This window comes from Vigna unguiculata, chromosome 7 (assembly GCF_004118075.2).
Source record: "Vigna unguiculata cultivar IT97K-499-35 chromosome 7, ASM411807v1, whole genome shotgun sequence".
Lineage (NCBI taxonomy): Eukaryota > Viridiplantae > Streptophyta > Magnoliopsida > Fabales > Fabaceae > Vigna > Vigna unguiculata.
In genome coordinates this window covers 31,229,255-31,251,155 of record NC_040285.1, presented here as the reverse complement: position 1 = coordinate 31,251,155, position 21,901 = coordinate 31,229,255, and the positions used below count along the sequence as shown (strand labels likewise).

At 31.5% G+C, this 21,901-nt stretch overlaps 1 protein-coding gene, 1 long non-coding RNA gene and 2 other non-coding genes across 4 annotated transcripts; 3 read left to right on the top strand and 1 right to left on the bottom strand.

Annotated features, from left to right (window-relative positions):
• Positions 1-3,114: 3,114 nt before the first annotated feature.
• Positions 3,115-5,777, bottom strand: LOC114189622 (trihelix transcription factor PTL-like). Its single transcript, XM_028078243.1, has 2 exons — positions 5,226-5,777; positions 3,115-4,575 (listed from the first exon to the last, which is right to left on the bottom strand). The coding sequence occupies exons 1-2, from the start codon at positions 5,675-5,677 to the stop codon at positions 3,468-3,470; spliced, it is 1,560 nt and encodes a 519-aa protein (XP_027934044.1). The 5' UTR covers positions 5,678-5,777; the 3' UTR covers positions 3,115-3,467.
• Positions 5,778-13,130: 7,353 nt separating this feature from the next.
• TRNAR-UCG lies at positions 13,131-13,204 on the top strand. Its single transcript has one exon. It is a non-coding gene; the product is annotated as a tRNA-Arg (tRNA).
• A 72-nt stretch (positions 13,205-13,276) lies between these two features.
• TRNAR-UCG lies at positions 13,277-13,350 on the top strand. Its single transcript has one exon. It is a non-coding gene; the product is annotated as a tRNA-Arg (tRNA).
• Positions 13,351-17,376: 4,026 nt separating this feature from the next.
• Positions 17,377-20,384, top strand: LOC114192436. The gene is made up of 3 exons (XR_003606104.1): positions 17,377-17,836; positions 18,113-18,317; positions 19,974-20,384. It is a non-coding gene; the product is annotated as an uncharacterized LOC114192436 (long non-coding RNA).
• Positions 20,385-21,901: the final 1,517 nt, after the last annotated feature.

Sequence of the window (21,901 nt, the reverse complement as noted above, 5' to 3'; positions counted from 1 at the left end):
ACAATTAGACAAACAATAATTCCTTGGCATCAATAACTAAATAACTTCAAAAAACTAACTATCAACAATTATTGTGAAATCCACCTGCTTTCCAACTCCTTCGTTGCCATTTATATCATAACAAACAATGTTTCAGTAATTAACATAACAATACTTTTACCTGTTCTGAAAGTATTCCAGACCAAGTTATTTTTTAAAATTTTTCAAAATATAATCCTTGGAAAACAACTATTCGAACAAGTTCTTTAAAATATATATAAAATGCAATATAAATAAAAAAAATTCAGAAAAAACTTTTTCAAATATATGATATGCATTTCAAAACAAGATTTTCCAAATAAGTATTTGGAGGTGGTAGCTGCCATAGCAGCAGCGGTATGGTGCAACAAGTAATAATAGTGCAGATAGTAGTCATCGGGTGCAGAGTAAAAAAGCCCATATACAATTGCCGAATTGAGACCATATTTAAAAAGTTTTAATAACGTAACTACCAGCTTTTTTTTCTGCACCTCCACAAATATTTTTCTTGCACTTCCATAAATTTTTGTATAGCTTTTGTGTATTTCAGATTTTACAATTAAAAATATAAATTTTACATTACATAATATATAATTTGAAATATAATTTTTAGGATATTAAAATATAAAATACAATGTAAAATTATTTTTTCTCTTTTATTTGAAAATACACAATTCGAAATATTTTCTTTTTTAAAATAAAACTGAAACATTCCTGATTATTAAGTTATGTTTCACAGGAAGGATAACCAATTAGGATTCACATACAAAGAGAGTTACATTTACGATTTGTTTTTTCCATAATTTTTTTTTTTTTGAAATTATTGGCATTCTTTACTGGAAAATGCAGACAGCATAAATAATAAAGTTGAGAATCAGCCAGTAAAGTGCCTTGGCTTAAATAAACATCCTTCCTCTCTAGGTAAAAACATGGAGAATAATTAAAATTATTTTCCATAAATAAAAAATAATTTATATATAAGTTAATTTATAATTTTTCAAAACTAAATTTAGTTTATAAAAAATGTATTTCATAGTATTCTTCTTTCCTAAATATGCTTATAAGAATCTTATCTTGTCCTTACAATATTCGTTTCCAAGATTTTAAAGGTTACTTATAACTTTTCTCTATCTCTATTAATCAGTAGTGGTTTCTCTGTAGAGATGGTAAAATGAGTTTTAACTTGTGAGCTAATCCGGCTCATCATGGGTTTGAGTTGGGTTGAATTCAGAAAAATTTATTTTTTTCAAAAGTGGGTTGAACTTAACCCGGCTCACTTAACCCACGGGTTAAACAGGTTTGAGTCGGGTTGAAGGTGGGTTGGCCCACTTAATCCATCAACATTTTTTTATAATTTTTTAATAATTATTTACTACTCCTATTATATATGTTCACAATTTCATATTTTTAAATGCTAGAAATGTTACTCAATAATATATGAATAGTTTGAATGCTTAATTAATTTGAATTAATTTGATTATCAAGTTATATATGTTTATACTTTAATCTTTAACTATAATCTTTATAGTAAATTACTCAAGCAGTCGTTTTATAACTAATTTTTGTCTAAATTAACATGACAAAAATGTATAGTTTTTTTATTTATATTTTGTTGAATAGCATGACAGAAAACGTGTAATATTAACTATGTTTTCTTAGACTATATGGATACTTTATTAGAAACAATTCATCCTATATTGAAGGTGAGCATGATCAAGACATTGGTTATTAATTTTACTATAATTGTCATCTCATGAGTTACTTAAAAATTTATTTAAATATTTGAATACAAAAAAATAAATAAATAAATATTTTTTTATGTGAATTGGTAAAACAACCCACTTAATCTACCAACCTATGATTGGTTGAGCTGGATTACAAAATTTCTGACTCACCATAAAATGAGTCGGGTTAGAGTTATTCATTTTCAATCCGACTCATAATGAACCGACCCGTATAAATCGGATCGGCTCACATTTGAGATGTCTATTCCTCCCCACTTGTTTTCTCTTTCTATTTTTCATCTTCTACTGTTTGATAAACTTAATTATCCACACATATAGTAGTTTTTAATGTAGATATAATAATGCGATGAAAAACTACTATCGATTTATTTTAAACCGATCAAAAGTTTCGAGATTTTATAAGCCTATTGGTTGGCTTTACATGCTCAACTCAGGGAGTGAAAAAAAAAAAGAAGAAGAGGAGGATGATAATAATTCTTAATTGTTATCAAAGTAAAAGTTGCAAAAAATAAAAAATTAACAGGTATGGTATAACTGTTACTGTAGACACTGGTAATGACGTTTTGAAGCGAAATGAGAAAGAATATCAGAAGGGCAATTTAGTAAATTGAAAAAGTTTTAGCCTTTAGTTGTATATTTGTCGTATGAGGTTCAGAGTAAGACAACATGCATACCCTCATATTTTAATGGATATTATGTTGATACTTTTTCTTTATTCCACTTTCATTTAATACCCTTACAAATTATTTTTAAATTTTTTTTATTTATATTTATTTTTATTAGTTAAATATAATATTTTGCTTTTAAAAGAAGTTGGGAAGTGTAGTAAGAAAAAATGATGAGTGTGAAAATATAGTTTTCCTATTTTAATTCCACATGTTTTTTTCCTTCTCTTACTTCTGGCACACGCATTCACTTCAAAAAACACATTATTCTCTTCTTTATAGAAAATATCTCCTTAAATGTATCTCCCTTTTTCATCCCTGATTTTCTATGTGTTATCTCTTACCCAAAAAAATTATATTTACAAGAAGAAAAGTTATTAGATAATTCAAACTATCATAGTCATTATTAATCTCTATATATATGAGATGTAAATGAATGAGACTAATTTATTGAAATTGAGAATTTTAAACATATATGTAGAAAAACTAGTCAGATTTATAAAACAACATATATAGTGATCCCAGGTTAATCATTTCTACAAATAACAAACATATGAAGTAATCCTTAAATTAATACGAGAATCGTATGTAATCTTGTTAAGCTTGAGTTGATATAATAAATGCCTACCTCCAAATCCAAATACCCAGTTATTGCATCCAGTAATAAACATATTTTCAAGGGTACATTTCCACATAAACTGGTATTGCATTCTTTTAGAATCAATCACATGAACGCAGAAGATACTTATAGATTTCTACTTCTACAAACTTACATAGATGCATAATAGATAATTAATAACTAAACTCTGGCATTGATGCATGCATGGATAAAACTGATCATAATCAACAAAGTCAATGCTTACACACTGAATACAAAGTTAAACACATGGTGATTTGCGAATGATTCAAACTTGCTAATTAATCCTAATCAACGATGTTTCTCCCAAAGTTTTTTCCTTTTAACAACGCTCAGAACTCAAAAGCAAGTGTGATATATACTTAACCTTTCTGATGAAGCCTGCGTTATTACAAGAATGTGTCAAAGATCATCATCATCCGTCACCTTAAGTCCCAAATACCAAGGCCTTCTTTTCCCACCATCACACTCATCCACTGTTCTTCTCAGAGAGATGCTGATCTCATCCCATATTTGCTTGCACTCACTTCCACTCCTTTCAAACCCCAAACAACCCAGTTTTCCTGATATTTCATCCCAAAGCCCATTCTCCAAGTACCCATTTTCTCTGAATCGTTGCTCAAAACCACTCCTTAATTGTATCAAATTCGAAATCTCCATCTCTGTCCACCTACTGCTACCTCTTTGATCCACACCCTCCGACGGAAATTCAATCTTTCCCTGGCCCTTGTTCTTGTTTCCTGCTTCTTCAACCATGGCTTCATCCAGAGGCAATGCTTCAAGTTCGATCCCCACGTGTTTCCTCACAACCTCTATCAATGCAGAATCTCTAGCTTCAACCCACGCTTTCTCTTTAGCCCACAGCTCATGCACCTGTTGGTCAAACCACATCGACTCTTTCCTCTTCCTCTCTTCCTCCTTCGATGACATCTCTTGCTCTCTTTGTTCAACAACGCTCAGCATTCTCTCCATCCAAGCATCTTGGGTCTCTATGATTTTCCTCATGTGGGAATCCACAATCTCCTCCACTTTCGCTCTCCAGCTTTTTCTCAACCTCCTCTCATCGCCGTGTCTTTCATCCGACAACGCTTTCTGCTTCTCCCTCGACTGCCTCATCATGAATGCAATGGCGGAAAGATCCTCCTCGTTGTTTTCGGACGAGGATGTCTCGAATTCGGACGAGTTTGAGATGCTCAGGCTCTCTGAGCACTTGGGGTTGTTACTAGAATCGCCGTTGTTGTCTTGGTTGATTGTGAAGGTTGGTGTTTGAATGTTGTTAGTGTTGTTACTGTTTCCACCACCACGATGGGGTTTATCTGAAGTTGAGGCATGGTTTGTGTTTGCTTGGTCTCCGCATATTGCTTCGAGCTGCCTGAAGAACCTGTAGTGCTTCCCATCTTGTCTACTGGCTTTACCTTCCTTCGTCTTCTTGTAATATTTGTACAAATTCTCAAACTTCTCTTTGCATTTCTTCCCACTTCTTTGGTACCCAAATTCCTCAGCCATTATCCTAAACACGCATGCACATTAAAAATTGTAAATCCATTTAAGATTTAGGATTTAAGATTTCTCCATTATGTTTATTATCATTGTATTGTATCTTCTTTGACCATGTGTGGTGAAGGATTAAAATAATGAAAACATTCTCTCTTCATTAAAGATGTCAGAAACAAGAATACAATTATCCGAGTTCAATCAATCAAGGAAATAAACTCCGATATATAGCCCTAACTAGCTGAGCAAAGTAGCTAGCTAGGTCTAATAGTACTAAAAACAAAGACAGGCTTTCAGGGTGCTGAAAATCCTTGCACCCATAATTACTTACTCACAGAAAAACCAGTGCAAGTATACACATTGAGTCAGTGGATTTCTTGGACAAAACTAGAAATAGATAACAAAAGCCACATGGATCTCTCAGTTATCTGTAAGTAATGGCCTGTCATTTTCAAATGCAAAGAGGAAATTAGCCTCCCACCCCCCAAAAAATTGTAAACCAGCAAGATAAAAGGAAAAGACAGAAAGAACAACCACATATTTCTTCACTCCTCACTCCTCAACCTCACTATGCATTTCCCCAACTCGTTCTGAGTCTGAAAACAAAACAGAAAGCAAAAACAGTGGTTTTCTTCCTTTTTTTCAGAAGTTAGTGTATACATATACCTAGAAATCTCATTCCACAAGGGTGCTTTCTGATTATTCTCTCTGAACTTGCAATCAAGACGAGATCTGATCTCTAGAAGCGAAAGGGTCTCCTGTCTCGGCCACCTGTTGTTCCCGGAATCAAACCCAAACCACCCTTTCTCTGCACTCTCCATGCTGCAGAATGCATGATCCGAGACAGCACCGGTGGCAGCATTAGTAGGGTTGACACCAGAAGAAGAGGAATAGTCATGATGATGAGCAAAGTGAGTGAAGGCACGAGGGAAGAAAACGTCCCCAACCATGTTGGGGTCATAGGTGTTCGGTGGAATTGTAGTAGCAGCAGCAGCAACCGCACTGAGACCATGGTGAAGACACAGTGGCTCAAGTAGGTGCGTGTTTGAAGGGTTCATATGGGTTCTGGGTGGTATAAACCGCCGGAGATCCTCCGGCAACCCATATGGGTCACCCATAAGGAAAAGACAGTGAGAGAGAAAAGGAAAAGGAAAACGAAGTGTGTACAGAAGACACAGAAGGGATGAGAGAAGAGTCTCACTCACTTGGTTCTATTCTATCACACAACAAGCAACACTTTTTATTTATTTTTTCATTTACCTTTTCACCCTCTATTTCATCTTTCACAAATTTGACGGCAGCCACGTTACCTAGTAGAAAAAATATTATATAAAAATATAGTTAGTGTTATGAGGTGTTTTTACAATGAGAAGGAAGAAAGTAAGTAATGTGACGTAAAAAGAATGAGAAGAAAAGATGAAAAAAGAGAGTGTGCAGTAGTAATAAGAGATGAGTATTAATTGTGAAGGACGAAACGGACGTTGATTGTTTTAGTAACTTATTATTATTATTTGAGAAGAGGGGACAGGATCCGAGTCTACCGCAACTCTTAAAAGTTAGACTCATCTGGGTCAGAGCATGAGAGGAAGAGAAAGAGAAGGTAATTAAAGAAGGTGATTTAAATAGTAAGGATTGAAGTACTTGGTAGGGAAAGTGTAAATTATAGGTTCCTCTTAGACCCATTCTTACTTCTTCCATACCTAGGAGATATAAAAGTACCATCATCAAATGGTTTTCCTTATTCATCTTCTACACAGACAAACAATTGCTGTTAAATTCTCTTCTCTCATTCTAAACCAAAAATATTATTGTTTGAGGCAGTGAGAGAGAGACAAATGGCAGGGGATGAGACGATGAATCGTGACGGATGCACAGTACTTCACACTTAACCTTTTCACTACTTTTACTTGCTTTTTAGCAGCAGTTGCAGTAGCAGCAGCATCTTTCTGGAGGCTGCCATAACATAGCTTAAAGCCAACACACCTTTCTTAATCATTCCACTTCAATCTCCTCCTCTTCCCTTTCTATCTAACATCATCTTCATTTCTTTAAACCAAATCCTTCTCATCAAGTATTTACCATCTCCTGCTGTTTATTCATCAATCTCATTGGTAAAGAGTTTCTACAGTTAATACCTAACATGTGTTTGTGTCTGTGTTTTTGTTAGGTTCTTTTAACTCTTTTTTTTCTGGTAAAAAATGAGTCTATAATACTGTAGCAGTTGAGTGACATCTAGTAAGAATATATATCAGTGTAAATAATTAAAAAAACAGTGCTTGCTTCGTGATTTTACAATTATATGCTTGAAAATAATATCTATATATTGTAAATGAGACAAGTATCCATATTAATCAACTTTAGTTATCATCATAAATAAAGATGTTCTGAGAAGTCAACTTATAATTGAGCTAAATACTCAATTGCTGGAGAATTCCAAAATACACTGCACTTGAATGGCACTCTTTTTTACTTTTAGGGAACAGAAAGGAATGGGGAAAAAATTATTCTCTCCAAATGTATGCAGCTAAAATCTGTAATGATCATCAAATAAATACTTTTAATGATATACGTGGATATCAATAATGGATTAAATAATTTGATCATAATAATAATAATATATAATTTAAATTATTTATATTTATTATAAATTCATAGGTAATGTGTGTTTTGAAGAGTATTTCAGTCACGGTTTTTTCTTTAAAAAATATTATAAATGGTAAAAAGAGATGTAATCCTCGACTCTTATGCAGAATGTAAAATTATAATTTTAAAATAGTTAAATCTTCTTTGAAATATGTAGATATTATTATTATTATTATTGTTATTATTATTATTATTATTATTATTATTATTATTATATTAACACTCATTGCACTTTTTAATAAAAAGACCGGAAAGAAGGACATGATAAAAGAAATTTTATTTTTCTTAATTTTTGTACCATTTTGTTTAGTTGTTAGATTTTCAATTGTCAACATTGTAGGTATGCCATCAGTGAACCTTTTTATTAAAAAAATAATAATAATTGAATGATTGCAAAACGGCAAAGTAACCTCAGTTTATATAAATTAGATATTTTCATTCAAATCGAAACTGCTAGTATAGATGAAGGTGCCACCATTTCCACTATTTTCATACTTTCATCCTTAACCAAGTACAAATCTAGATTTTTGTTGTATGAGAAATCGATTTTCCATGCTTTTTAGAAATTGAATCGTAACATCTAGACAGTTAAGAGTTACGCTTTAACTAAGGAATCAAGGTTATGAGTTTGATGGACAAGTCACAATAAATAGAATTTCTAATGAGACAATTGCAGAAAAGAAGTCAATTTGGAAGATAAAAATTTGAAAAAAATAAATTAATATATAAATGTTTTAAAAATATTTAATACACAAACTTTTTATGATTTTTTAAAAATATTTAATAAAATTTAACTGGTCTTGGTACTTCACAATGCATTTTTAATTATGAGGATATAACAAGAATTTTAATAATATTTATGATATTAATAGTAGCTAATTTTGTGAAGATTTCATCTTGTATAAATTATTTAATAAAAGTCTTCATTAAAATAAAAAAAATTCCAACAACCAAAAATCTCCGAAAATATTATTGATAAAATATTACATTATTTAATCAAAACATTATTTTAGTCTTTCTTGTTTATATAGTAAAGTCGTTTTCAGCGTCTAGGTGAGAATCTTCTTTTTCCGATTCCCTCACCTTATCATGTTCAATTCATTTTACTTTGCTGCAGCATGCAATCATGAGAAAATACAATGCTTATACATACATACATACACATACATATATATATATATATATATATATATATATATATATATATATATATATATATATATATATATATATATATATATTAAAGTTATTTATTTATGAGTTATTTAAATATCTCTTTATTTCATACATGTTTAACATAATTACGAGAAATATTAAAAATGTTACGTCAAATTCAAAAAACTATTTTATATATATATATATATATATATATATATATATATTTGTTTTAAATACCATTTAGTAAAATAAATTAAAAACCCCATAATGATGTTTATACTCATATATCTACCACTTGCATTAACATTCACAGTAATCCCAAAACTAAGTTAATATTTAATAAAAACACTACTAAAAATTTAAAATTTTAGCTAATTACATAAATATTAATATTAATTTTCTGATCATCTATAACTATATAAAACATAATTTTATGATTTTTTTTATTAATAACATTTCAAACGTAACCAATAAATTTAAAGAATTTTCATTTAATTTATAATTTAGGAATTTCAAAAGACAATATTAAGTGTATATATAAATCAGCATCTAGTTCAATATTGACATATTGACTTGTAGGATCCTTCACAAGTCAAGTTAGTTTTATATACAAGCATACCCAATCTTTAACCATGTGAAAGTGAGACTTTCAGAGGCTTTTCAAAACTAAAATATTTATTTAAATGAATTTAAAGTTCATAAAAATCAATTATGTATTGTCAATAACATATTCCATTATAATTTCAGTTTTTTCTATTCATCTAATTTCAAATATCAGAGAGAATTGAAAGTTGGGACGTGAAATTGGATCGACAAGCAATTTTTTTTCAACCACTTAAAAAATCACGCCAAGCTAGTAACTATTATAAAATATAATAACAATATCACTTTACAATAATATTTATAATTACTCGTAGATTATTATTAACAACAACAAAAACATGTCGGGATAAATTCAAATTTATCAAGGATTTTTACGATTAATTTATAACTTAATTTATTAACATATACTTTTATATACAAAGTAACAAATCTGTCATTAAATTATAATTTATATTATTAATGGATATTTTTATTGGTAACTTTTAATTATAGTTATTGACACATTTTTTGTGACAAATTTGTTGTTAAATTTGAGGGGAGGGGGATGAGAAAGAGAACAGGAACGAGGAAGATGATAAGAGGTTACATTGGTGGATGCAATAAGATAATCCTATAACGAGGAGGTGAAGAAGAATACGAAGTAAAAAGAAAAAAAGAAGAAGAGAAAGAATACCCAATTGCCTATTTAGTCAAAAATTAGAATATGTTGATTACGAGAAACTCTTAAATAATAATTAATTTTAGTGATAAAAAATATATTTAAAAACTAATTTTTTAATTAAAGATGAATCCAAAGACCAATTTATTTAGTAGTGAAAACTTGAGTGATTAATGTTAGTGTAATAAAAACTATTTTAGTTATTAATTTAGAAACCTATTATAAATTTTTGAAATTATTTTAATTACTAATAATTTTTTTATAAATTAGTATCTAAATTAATCATTATAATGACTATTTAATTTTAGTTATAAAATTAGTTATTACTTAATAATTTTTTGTATGGTGTCGATAATTATCAACACAAATTTATTAGTGAGTGTTGATAAACTTAAATTATAATTATTAGTGAGTAATATACAAATTTCTCAATGATGTATAAAATTAAATATTTTTTTAAGTTGTGAAGTAAATGTTTTTAACTTTATGAATGTCGAGCATCATTCGTTTTTTTAATGTTAATAGAACACTAAATAATTAATATTTTTACGAAATTAAATAATGTGTACACATTGTTTATTTATTCTTGATGGAAGTAATTTTGGTGTATGTAGTATGGTAGTTGTTGTGATTTGTCTTATCTGTGTGAAAGGAGAAGAATAATAAGTTTGAGAAATGGTAGAGAATTGGGGTTGGGGGGCCAGAATCGGGAATCGTGGCTGCTGAAGGCATTTACATGGAATAGACTACGTACCTAATATTTGACTTCTCTCTTCACCACTCTTCCCTCATCACATGCCTCAAACTTCGAACCCTTTCTAATCTTCTTCACTCATTCCTCTCACTCACCACCACCACCCCAACAATAATCATGCACCTTTCAACCTTTTTTCTTCTTCTAAAAAAACACAAATATACTTTTTATACAGTTATTCACTCTTAATTGTCCATCAAACTCGTGATTTTAGTTATGATATCAAATGTTAGGGTCGAACGTTTACTACCAGTTAAAAGTTATAGTCATTAGTTAGAACATAATTTTTTTTATTTATGAGCATAACAGTCCAAGTGTCACGATTCGATTACGGTTCAGCCCACTTGGTCTCCGTTACGAGACAATTGATGACACATGCAACAATCTCTCTCTCAGCACCAAGAATCCTACTTGAATTATGACTTGACCTACCTGACCTCCGTCACAAAACAATTATACAACTCGCAACAGTTTTTATCACTTTTTTTCTCTTTTATTTTTATTTTTCACGTGTTAGATGAATAATTTGTTAGTCTTGTTTCATTTTGTCAACAGATCTGAAAATAGACAAGAGTGTTACAATCGTTATTAGATTTGGTGGAGGTGCCACCTTCATTTTGTCTTCAGGAGAGACTATTATGTTTTTTTTTATAAGACAGTATTAATGAATTTTTGTTATACATGTAATAATGAAATAGAAGGAATATAGTGTAATAGAAAGAAAGGAAGTGTTACATAGTGAGTGATTGAGATTCGAAAAAAAAGAAAAGAAAGGAAGTGAAAAAGTTGTAGTGACTGAATCACTGTGAGAACTGATTGCTTGGTTCAGACGTTGGTGGGAGCAGATTTTGCAGCAGCGTATGTGAGTGTAGGCCACGTTCTCTCTTTCTCCCTGCTGCCATGCACATTGACGTAGCCGCGATATATATATATATATATATATATATAATATATATATATATATATATATATATATATAACAAAAACGCAGAAGAATCAACCAAACCACAAACTATTGCAAATTCACAAAAACCAACATCTCCCTCGTAACCTCTCTCACGTCACTCCAACTGCTCATGTCACATCATAACAATTTTAATTCTATTTTTCTTTTCTTTCATTTCTTTTCTTTTCTTTTCTAGATCCTATTCAGTAATTATTTTCTTATTTTTAATAGTATGGTATTTATATAAATAATTATATTTAGGAAAATGATATTTTAATTTATTTTTTTATTTATTATTTTAAATTATTTATTTTTAATTTTTTAATAGTGTAATGTAAGTTAAAAATGAATAAAAAATGGATCAAAACATTTTTTAATAGTGTAATGTACTCGAATTATATTTTTTCATTTTTTACGCGCCTTGGTTCTATACAAACTTGGTGCATTGCATGTTAACTTAATTAGTTATTCGATGCTAACCTTTCGATGTTTTATCACATCTTAATATTCACTAGGTCGATCTAGTGGAGGATATTAGGCACCTAGCTTCGAATTTTACTTTAGAACTTTATTTAATCTCACTATACTTTTGTAAAAGCATTTATTTAAAATAAAATACATTCAATTTGCAATATAGAGAAATAGAAAGCTGAATCCACATCATCTTAATTTATTTGTTTAAGTTTGATATTGAAGTGACAATAGTATTTATAAAGGCAGTGTAATTATTTTGATAGTTTTGTCGAAAATTTGTACAGAAGAACGCTGATTATAGAGTGTGGATGGTGTCGTTCTCATGGGAAAGTGTTGTGTTAAAGTTGATGGCATGCATGATTAAAAGGTGGAGAATTTGAGAAAGAGAAAGTGAAAAATGTGGGTTTGTGTTTGATGATGAGAAAGAAGTGTTTGTCCCTGCCTAAATAGGAAAGGTGATTAGAGTAGGACAGCTAGACAACATGGTTTGATCATAACAATTGTACGGACAATTGGAGAAGTGTGGGACCACGATGGGAGAATGGACGGCTGTGATCCCATTGCATCATCATTCATTCACTCCGTAAAATAAACAAACATCATCGAACTTTTGTTCCCTCCTTCCATCTTCATCATCGGAGAATCTTGTATTCACAATTTCCACACACCATCTTTCTTCTTCTCGGTTCTTCAATTCATAAAAATATATATGTTTAATTTTATTTTTAGTTTATCCGAATTTTTTTAATTAATTTTTTTTGGAGAATTTATATGATCTTCGACTTTGTGGATGGGTGGGGTAACCATGCTCCAATATATATAATTTGAGAGAATATACTTTAATTACATCAGGTAATAGTTATAATGTCCCACGACTACAGAAGCAAGGGACTAAAATTAGGTAAGCATATGAAGATGATATTGATGTAAACCAAAAAGTACAAACACATCAGAGAGAGAGAGAGAGACAGAAAATGAAGATATTGTTATAATGAAACATGATGAAGGGGGGAAAAGTTCATGAAATACTGTGTGCAAACATTGGGATGGGGGGGAGGAAAACATGTTAGACAAAATAATTTTATGTTTTTTTGGAAAGTTTATTAATATTATCACTTCTGTATTTTTTTTTATATGTATATAGTAATAATGATGCTATTGAGCATTTAATTTTCAACTCCTTCCTCATTAATCTAAGTACGTCTTTGTTAACTCTTTATTATTATTGAAAAAAAAGTATGATTATTATTTTTGATTGAAAAAACAATAATTAAATATATTTATATACTATTTTAAATAAGAAATATATTTTGAATGGCAATTGCAACATGTGAGGACTGCATAGCGCAGTGGATTAGCGCGTTTGACTTCGGATCAAAAAGTCGTGGGTTCGACTCCCACTGTGGTCGGTTAATTCTTTTATGCTTTGTTTTTACTTTATCATAGTTTATAAAATTAATTGGCCCATCAGCTTATGTGAAGACCGCATAGCGCAGTGGATTAGCGCGTCTGACTTCGGATCAAAAGGTCGTGGGTTCGACTCCCACTGTGGTCGTTTATTTCTTTATGTCATATTTTTTCTATGGGCTATTCTTTCGGTCCACCTAAGTCAAAATAATGGCCCATTACGACTTTGTGAGTTTGTCCCGTAAATCAATTTAGGTCCAAACAGGTTTATTTTTGGGGCTTTATTATTATAACTACGTTCTTCTTCTTTTCTTTTCTTTTTTTTTACTGTATTTGTAATTTTCCCCATCTATTTTAATTATTTTTGCAGAATATTCTTTTTGATAATATATGTATTCAACAAATTTAAGAAACAAAAAATGGGAAGTCTGTAAAAATTCATCGTTTTAGGAGTTTGGTTTCTGATTATTATCCATTGCAAAGGCTAATGTCATTGTGAGACCAAAGTATTATTACAACACCAAACTTTGAGTGAAATGAAATTTACAATATAATAAGTCCCTAAGCCCTTGAGGTACCCACAATTGTAAAATGAAACCTAGTTTCATTTTATTTATTTTTTCCATATAAGAGGGTCAATACAAAGTTTTGAATGTTATATGGTTCACCCACAATTAACATGATTATTGAATACAAAGATAAAATAATAATTATTAAATTTAATAATTATGTACTGTGAGTATAATGTCGAACTTTTAATGAATTGAAAAATACTATTGCCATAATTTTAAGAATAAGTATAATAAAAACACACCTTTGTTCATACAAAACATATTATGATTTTAAAACACTAAAATATAATAAATTTTAGTATTAAGAAAATCAAATAGATCTTTTAATTAATTTAATTTTTATTTTTTAAAATCTTGTTTTTAATGAATTTTAATATACAAGAAATAATTTTAAAAAATAAAAAATGAATAGTAAATTTAATATAAATATTTTAATAACAATAGGCTAGAGAAATTGTTAATATAAAATTGATTTTTTTAAAGATTTATTAGGGTAATATTAAAAGTAGAGGTGTCTATTTAAAAGAATAATACAATTTAAAATTAATTACATGAAATTAAATGTTATGATATCTATTTGAATGAGTTAATCTTGAGAATGAAGGAAAAAAAAAGTATAATTAGTCGTATAGTATCCAGTTTGGTGCTGAAGTTTCTAATTGGTACCCGGTTTAAAAAAAGTCTCAATTACGTACCCAAATTAGTTTAAGTGCACCAATTGAGTCCATTTAAGTTGACGCCGTTAGAAAGGTTAACGTTGACTGATACTGGTTGGTCTCTAAATTAAATTTGGAACACGTGGTGATTAATTTTTAATGACGTGGAAATCTAGGGAAGAATATTAAATATGTCTTGTAATGAAAAAATAAAAAAAGAAAAAAACGAAAATAAAAAAAGGGCGAGAAGTTAAAAAGAAGTCGCAGAAACATGTGATAAAAACGTGAAATTGGGGAAAGGTGAGGCAGGGGAGACGAAGTGGTGGACGATTCTTCACGAAGTGGTGGAGAAATTGAAGGCGCATTTCGAACACTGAAGTGGAGACTTGAGAGGTACTTGTCGGCCATTAATAACGAAAGGTTGGTATTGTGTTTTTTTTTTTTTTCTGATTTTCTGATTAGGGTTTTGATGTTAGGGTTGTTTTTTGTGAAGTTTTGTTGATTTATGTGTTTAGGCGCAGTGTATTTGAAGCTTTTTTACTTTCAATGTTGTCTTTTTTGTTGCCTTTGAGTCAGTATTACTTTATTGGTTTGTCCCCCATGATATGTGACAGTGACGGTGTTGAGTATGTGGTGTGGTCCCTCTTTCTTAATTATTGTCGGTGTGTTGGTGTGTTAGTGGTATTGAGTGTAAATTGTGTGTTATTGTTTGGGTTTTTTGTATATTTGGCAGGGATATAAAGTTAGGCATATAGTAGTTGCCATGAACGACGAAAATTTTGAAGTAGTGTTTCACCATGGGGGAAGGTTTGTCAATGAGAGTTCACTGAAATACGTGGGGGGTAGTAGTACTTTGTTGTGTGACCCTGACAATGATATACCCCGTCAATGGTCCTCACCTATGGGAAATGACAATCATACTGTGATGTTTTGCCTCCTACCAAAAGAATCCTTCCTGGAAGACCAAAAAAGAAACGCAGGTTGGAGTCTTGGGAGCTGAGGAAGGATGACACACAAGTAAGACAGGGTGGAACACGTAAAAGATGTGCCATATGCAAACAGCTTGGACACAAACAAAATAATTGTCCCCAAGCACCTCCACTTCAGCAACAACCAAACCCAACTCCATCTGCTACACAACAAGGAGGCACACAACAACTGAAACTCAGGTTACTCAATCCCACCAAGGGCAAGCAGTGCAACCCATTGAATCTCAGCCAACACAACCAGTTGAAGCACAACAAGTGACTCAATCACAGATTACTGGAAGTGCGCTTATTCTACCATCAAAACCACAACAGGGAACTCAAACACCTATTCAAAGTCAACCAACTCAGATTTCTTCATGCAATGTCAGTGACCCACCAACAAGGCCCACATTCAGAGAAAAAATATCATATAGGAGGGGTCCAATTTCGAAGCAATGAGTTTAATGTGTAACTGCAGCAACTTTTTGGAAGAACAGGGTTGGGGCAGTTTTGGTGTAGGGGTTGTGTATTTTGAAGAACATGGTTATTTTGTTTCTTAAGTTTAATGTGTAATTGCAACACCTATTTGGAAGAACATGGTTATTTATTTTGGTGTAGGGGTTATGTATTTTGAAGAACATGGTCATTTTGTTTGTTAAGTTTAATGTGCAACAACTTTTTGGAAGAACATGGTTATGTATTTTGGTGTAGGGGTTATGTATTTTGAAGAACATGGTTATTTTGGTTTAATAACATTTTGGATTACTTATATGCTTCATTCGTTTATGTTCTGAATATGGTCCATTTTATATTACTTATATGGTTCATTATAAATCAATAATACAGACGAATTACTCAAACTCTCGTCCATTTAAAAACACTTCATTACAAAAGCAAACTACAAAATACAGACCAATTACATAACTTCCTATTCACTACAGAACTGAATTTTACAGCACTTCGTGGGATTTGTATAAACTTCCAAACCAATATTACATTGATCAAACCCAAACAAATTATAATCCCACTTAAAAATCTAACCCACTTTCCAGAAATTACAAGTGACTTTTCCAGATGGTATATCTTTCTCCTTTGTCTAGCAATGGTAGCATCTTTTTCATCCCCATTATCTTTGTTCAACCACTTGAAGTAATTGCACCTTTTAAATACATCATTGCCACCACTTCGCTGCTTACAAAACAAAAACACACAACCTCCGATTACAATCCACCACTGCAGAATGAATCAAAAAGAAATTAAAACCAATGTACAAACCTTGAAGTTGGGGTAGCCCCAAAACTCTTTTCCAGCATTCCTAATAGTTTTCGCCACTCTCAACACAGCTACCTCCCCACAATAACACATTGGTCTTTCACCCAAACCCCTATTCCAACCACTAGGGGAGGAGACGCTCTGCTGTTGTGAACCCCACGAAGAACATGAACACCCTTCTTTACGAGACATTGCGGAATTGAAAAACGAGTGGAAGAACAAACTCAATTAGGGCAGCACTTACTGTGCGAATATTGATGAAGAAGAAACTGAATTAGGGCAGAAGATACGGGAGGAAGAAGACAATGAAAATGAGGACAAATCTCCTTTAAATGTAAATACCACGTGGAACACTGTACAATTATAATTTCAACCAGTCATGTGTTATTATTTGACACGTATCCCTTTGCACTGCCACCTCATTACTTTCTAAACGCTGTTTCGGAACATTTAACGGTTTGGACTCAATTGGTACACTTAAACTAATTTGGGTACGTAATTGAGACTTTTTTTAAACCGGATACCAATTAGAAACTTCAGCATCAAAATGGATACTATGCGACTAATTATAAAAAAAAAAAAGAATTTTGGAGGTGCTTTTACTAAAAAGAAGTTTATGGAAATTAAATATTTTGTTTTGAAAAGTTAAGGAGGGAAGTAAAAAGTGGCGGCAAAAGAACAATGGCAATAACCGTTACATTTCTCCTTCTGTTCTATCTGTCCTCACCCCACTATATCTTCCCCATCCCCAATCTCTTTCCCTCGCTTTCCAATTCCAAACCCTAATTCTTTTGTTTCTCTCTCTTTTTCATTTCTTTTTTCCTCTGCTAAATTGAAGCCGAAAGAAAATCTTTAGCTGCTGGTACAGTTATACTCGCGCTTCTTTCCTTCATTTTCTTTCTCATTTCTGCGTCGTCGTTTGTGTGATGGGAGGCACGGAATGCGTGATGTGGTTGTTGTTTAGTTAGGATCTGTTTATCGAGATAAGCGATTTGTTCTATTTCGTTGGGTTTGTGGATTTTACTCTGTAATTCGCTAATCGCTCAGCATTCTGATAGCGGATCGTCGGGGTTTCTCGGGTGTAATGGCAATTTATGCTGCTAAATTAATTGGAAAACCATTTCGATGACTGGGAACTGCACGGAAATAAAGCGGAGAACGATCTCGTGAGTATCTACCTCTAACTGAATTATCTTCTGGTTTCAACTCAATTCTTTCGAACAAGGATTTCTCTTTTGCATCTGTGGTGAATACAATTTGGCTTTCATATGCCTGATGGGGATGTGTCTTGTTACCTTTCTTGAATATATAAGCAAGTGCTACTAGCTTTATTAATTTATGCCATTTTTGTGCAAGTTCTTTCTAATTCATTTATTATACTTTTGATCTATTGTTTTCCTTATCAGCTAATGTTTTATACGAATGTTTCTTTACCTGTGAAGGATTATTGGAGGATGGTGGTGGTGTTGAACACTAAATCGAATGACATAACTTTTGCACTTAACTGAACAATAAGGTAAGGTCTATCTTTTTATTTCTTTGCAGATATCCTAGGTACCATCCATAGGAGACAATCATGCTTGAACTTGGTAGGACTTGGACAAGAAAGCTCTTCCTTCAAGAATTTGACACTACTATATAATCAAGGTTTGAATTCAATATACAATATTTATAATTCTAACTGTTGGCTTGGGTGCAAAACTTGTATGGAAAAAAGAACGAACTGAATCTGTCAACTATGATAATCTTAAACTCCTCTTATCCTCTAAACAATCTTGTAGAGGATCCAGTATTTGGCGTTTAGATGGTTTTATCATAATTGACAGATTATGTTTTGACAAATCGTCTTTCTTAATATTTATATACATTCCTAGTGGATGGGGTTTTAGGCATTTAAAAATAAAAAGGTATAATAGATACTGGCAGACCACAGACATACATTCTTGTTTACGAGTTCCTTCTCAACAATCGGTATAGTTTGGTTGTATTTCTTTATCCAAGTCCATATTTAACATTTTGAAGATGACTTAATTAGCCCGTGCATACCCATCAAATATGAAGCTTTTAAACATATTGTTGTAGTTAATCATTGTAGCTTGTCAAATAAGATGAGAACAGATGACAAGTAAATATCATAAGACATTATGGAATCTGACAAATGTGCCATAAAATGTATGACCCAGGCATAATGTTGTCAACAATGGATAATTTTTTTCTTCTTGTTTTTTGTTTTTTCGGTTTTCAAATGCTTTTTTTTTTTTGGAAATAATTTTCAAAACTTAATAGATTTGAAGTTACAAATGGATTGTTAAGTTGTGTGAAATTATTTTAGGAAACAGCTTTTAAAATAAAAAAAGAAAAGTGAAATGAGAATTAAAACCCCTTATATTGTTATTACTTTGCCTTCATTTTTACTGGTTCTTCACACCAAACCATGACAATGTTGTCGTCACTTTGAGAACATTTAATTTGAGAAATTGTAGATTCTACTTAGGGTGAATTTTGATAGCAGTGGGATGGGTTGTAAAAAAAGATATAGGATTCTGTAATTCTTCTCCTCGAGAATCTGGCTCCTTTCCTTATTACAACACAGTCATAAACAGTATAGAGAATGAATTGGAAACATCGATTGTTCTGATATAAACACTCCAGTCATTTGAGCTTCGCATTACACCATTTGAGGAATTCTATTGCTCACATCCCATAATGCATTTTAGGTCCGTTGTGCTTGTAAGTTTTTGCGACATAAAGGCTTTCGGTTCAACCACTAAATATTCTTTTATTTATTTAATAATGGTAGGCTAGCATTTGGAACTGCTTTATGTCTGTGAAGTGGGCTAATAATTTGTGTCTGTTGACAAAACTGGTGGAGATTTTAACAAAAACTAGTCATAAATGCACTTTTTCATTGTCTATAATTTGGTTCATTCATAATAAAAAGTTCATTATGTTTTTTTTTTATCCTTACAGTCTCTCTCTCTCTCTCTCTCTCTGTGTCTCTCTGCACATTGTTTCTTTCTCTTTTGATTTTTCTCCTCTTTTTGTCAAGTCCCTTTGGACAACTGTTTTCTGCGCATATTTGTATTTATTGATTAATAAAAAATATGAGCTTTTTAGATAAGGAAAATTGCATCAGTTGAAAATTTCTATTCTGCAATGATGTTTCTATGACTTGAAGGTATTGAATCCTAAGTTACTTGGACTTAGTCGTAGGTGCTGGTCGTATTCTTGTATCTGACACATGTATGCACAATTTTTTCTCTTCATAGCCATGACTGATTTTTAGTGTCATGACATCTTAAGGTACAGGGAAAAGATTGTTTAAAGGTTCAATTAATCTGATCAGCCCCCAACGGCTCGGGGAACTTTTCCTTAAAGTAGCAAGCTGGGTAGCAAGCTGGGCATGCTTGTTCTGGGACAATTCAGTGGACCAACCACCACCCTTGGAGCCACTTGATTTGTGTTTGGCCACCAGTGGGTCTTCAACTGTGATGGAGTTTGGTTTCATACATATGCTGGCCAAGCTTCCACCACAAGAGCTGCTAGACTTTGGTGCTCATACACTAGCCGTCAAGGAGGGATAACCGCTCTAGTTAAGTGTTTCACTTAGCATTTCATACTATTCTATGCAAAACTTAAGCTACTTTCGGTTCCCCAAAGGAAAATAAAACAAAGTGAGGAAAGAAAAAAGAAATAGAGTGAAAATGAAGGAAGTTGTAATTTAAAAAATATAAATAAATTAATAAACATTAAGTAATTGTACAATTACATAATTACCTAAACAAAATTGATTATTTTATGAATGTAATAACTTTTAAATAACACCTTAAAGTTAAAGTTTCATTTTTGTCCAATCTGTTTACACTTTGATATATAATTATCATATACTTTTATTATAAAATTATAATTTTCTAATAATATTTTGAGTTACTTAAATTATTGAAATAACATATCTGAAAAAATGATCTAATTTTTTGTTTTAAAGAGACGGGATATAAATAATTTTGGAAAATACTAGTTTCTTTATTCTTTTGTCCCGATATTCAAGTGGCAAGTAAAATATCTAAGACCCAATGGAAAGTGCCATCTTTCTTTGTCATTTTTTGTTACCAAACAAAGGAAATGCTTTCTTTCTACTTACTTCCCTATAATAGTTACTTTTTACTCTGTCTGTGCATTTACAAATATTAAAACTACTGTAGTTCTTTACGAAAAGGATTGCCTTAGACCCCTGAATTTGATTGTTTAAGCATTGTTCTTGTGCTCCTTTTATTTAATCTTTGAGGGGATTAATATGATAGTTCTGAACAAAAAATACATTTCTTGCAACTTCCTTAATGGCAATTGGCCATTAAAATTCCAAGAGTTGTCAAAATGAGCTAACATGACTCACTCAAATTGACACAAATAACTGGTTTAGCGCAAAAGTGAGTTGATCCAATCCGTTGCAACCCAAAAAAATGGCCAACAATTGGTGAGCTTAGCTTGTCGTACCTACCTTAAAATAAAGAGAAGTAAAAATAAGAAAAAAATATAGAAGAATAATAAATCATGCCATGAAATTTCACCATTCAAATTTAGTAGTTAAGGTTTGGTTTATGGATATAAAGCTGTCATTGAAAAATATATAAAAAAAAATGTATTCAGGCCAAATGTCTAGTTCAGTGTCGTCTTAAAATATTTGGAGACCCTTTACTAATCATGAAAATTGGACCCTTCCACCCTTTAATATTGCTAAATATTATAATATGATTTTTTTTTTTAAAAGTCCCAAAAAATTCAAACCACCTGATTGATATTGATAATCACATCCAAATAAAAATGTCGGTTCAAATTTGCTGACTTTTAAAAATTAGAGACCTTCAATAGTTGGAGGTCCTGTGCAGAGGGTCTGCTTGCATAACTTGTTATATGGGTCTGGTGTAGTTAATGAGAATAAACCACCATCCTTGAGACTGCGATTAAGGTGACTTCCAACACTCTGCTTTGAGCATAGGGCATCAGGCTTGGAGTGTGACAAATGTAAGTGATCCATCAATTAATTTAGGATAAACTTTGATACCATTTTAGAACTTGTGTTTCGAGTCTAATTCAATTTCAGAGAACTAGTTTGTTAGGTGAAAACTTTCCAAGCATTGTAAACTGTATTTAACCCATATATTTAGTTGATGTGCAACTAGATCCCCACCCTTGAAATTGCAATTAAGACAACCCTGAAGAGTCTGCTACCA

What these genes read in the sequence shown, in the direction of transcription:
- LOC114189622 (XM_028078243.1), bottom strand. Translation starts at nt 5,677, where the DNA reads ATGGGTGACCCATATGGGTTGCCGGAGGATCTCCGGCGGTTTATACCA. An exon ending in TTGTGGAATGAGATTTCTAG is followed by an intron (nt 4,576 to 5,225) that starts GTATATGTATAC and finishes ATGCGTGTTTAG; the next exon opens with GATAATGGCTGAGGAATTTG.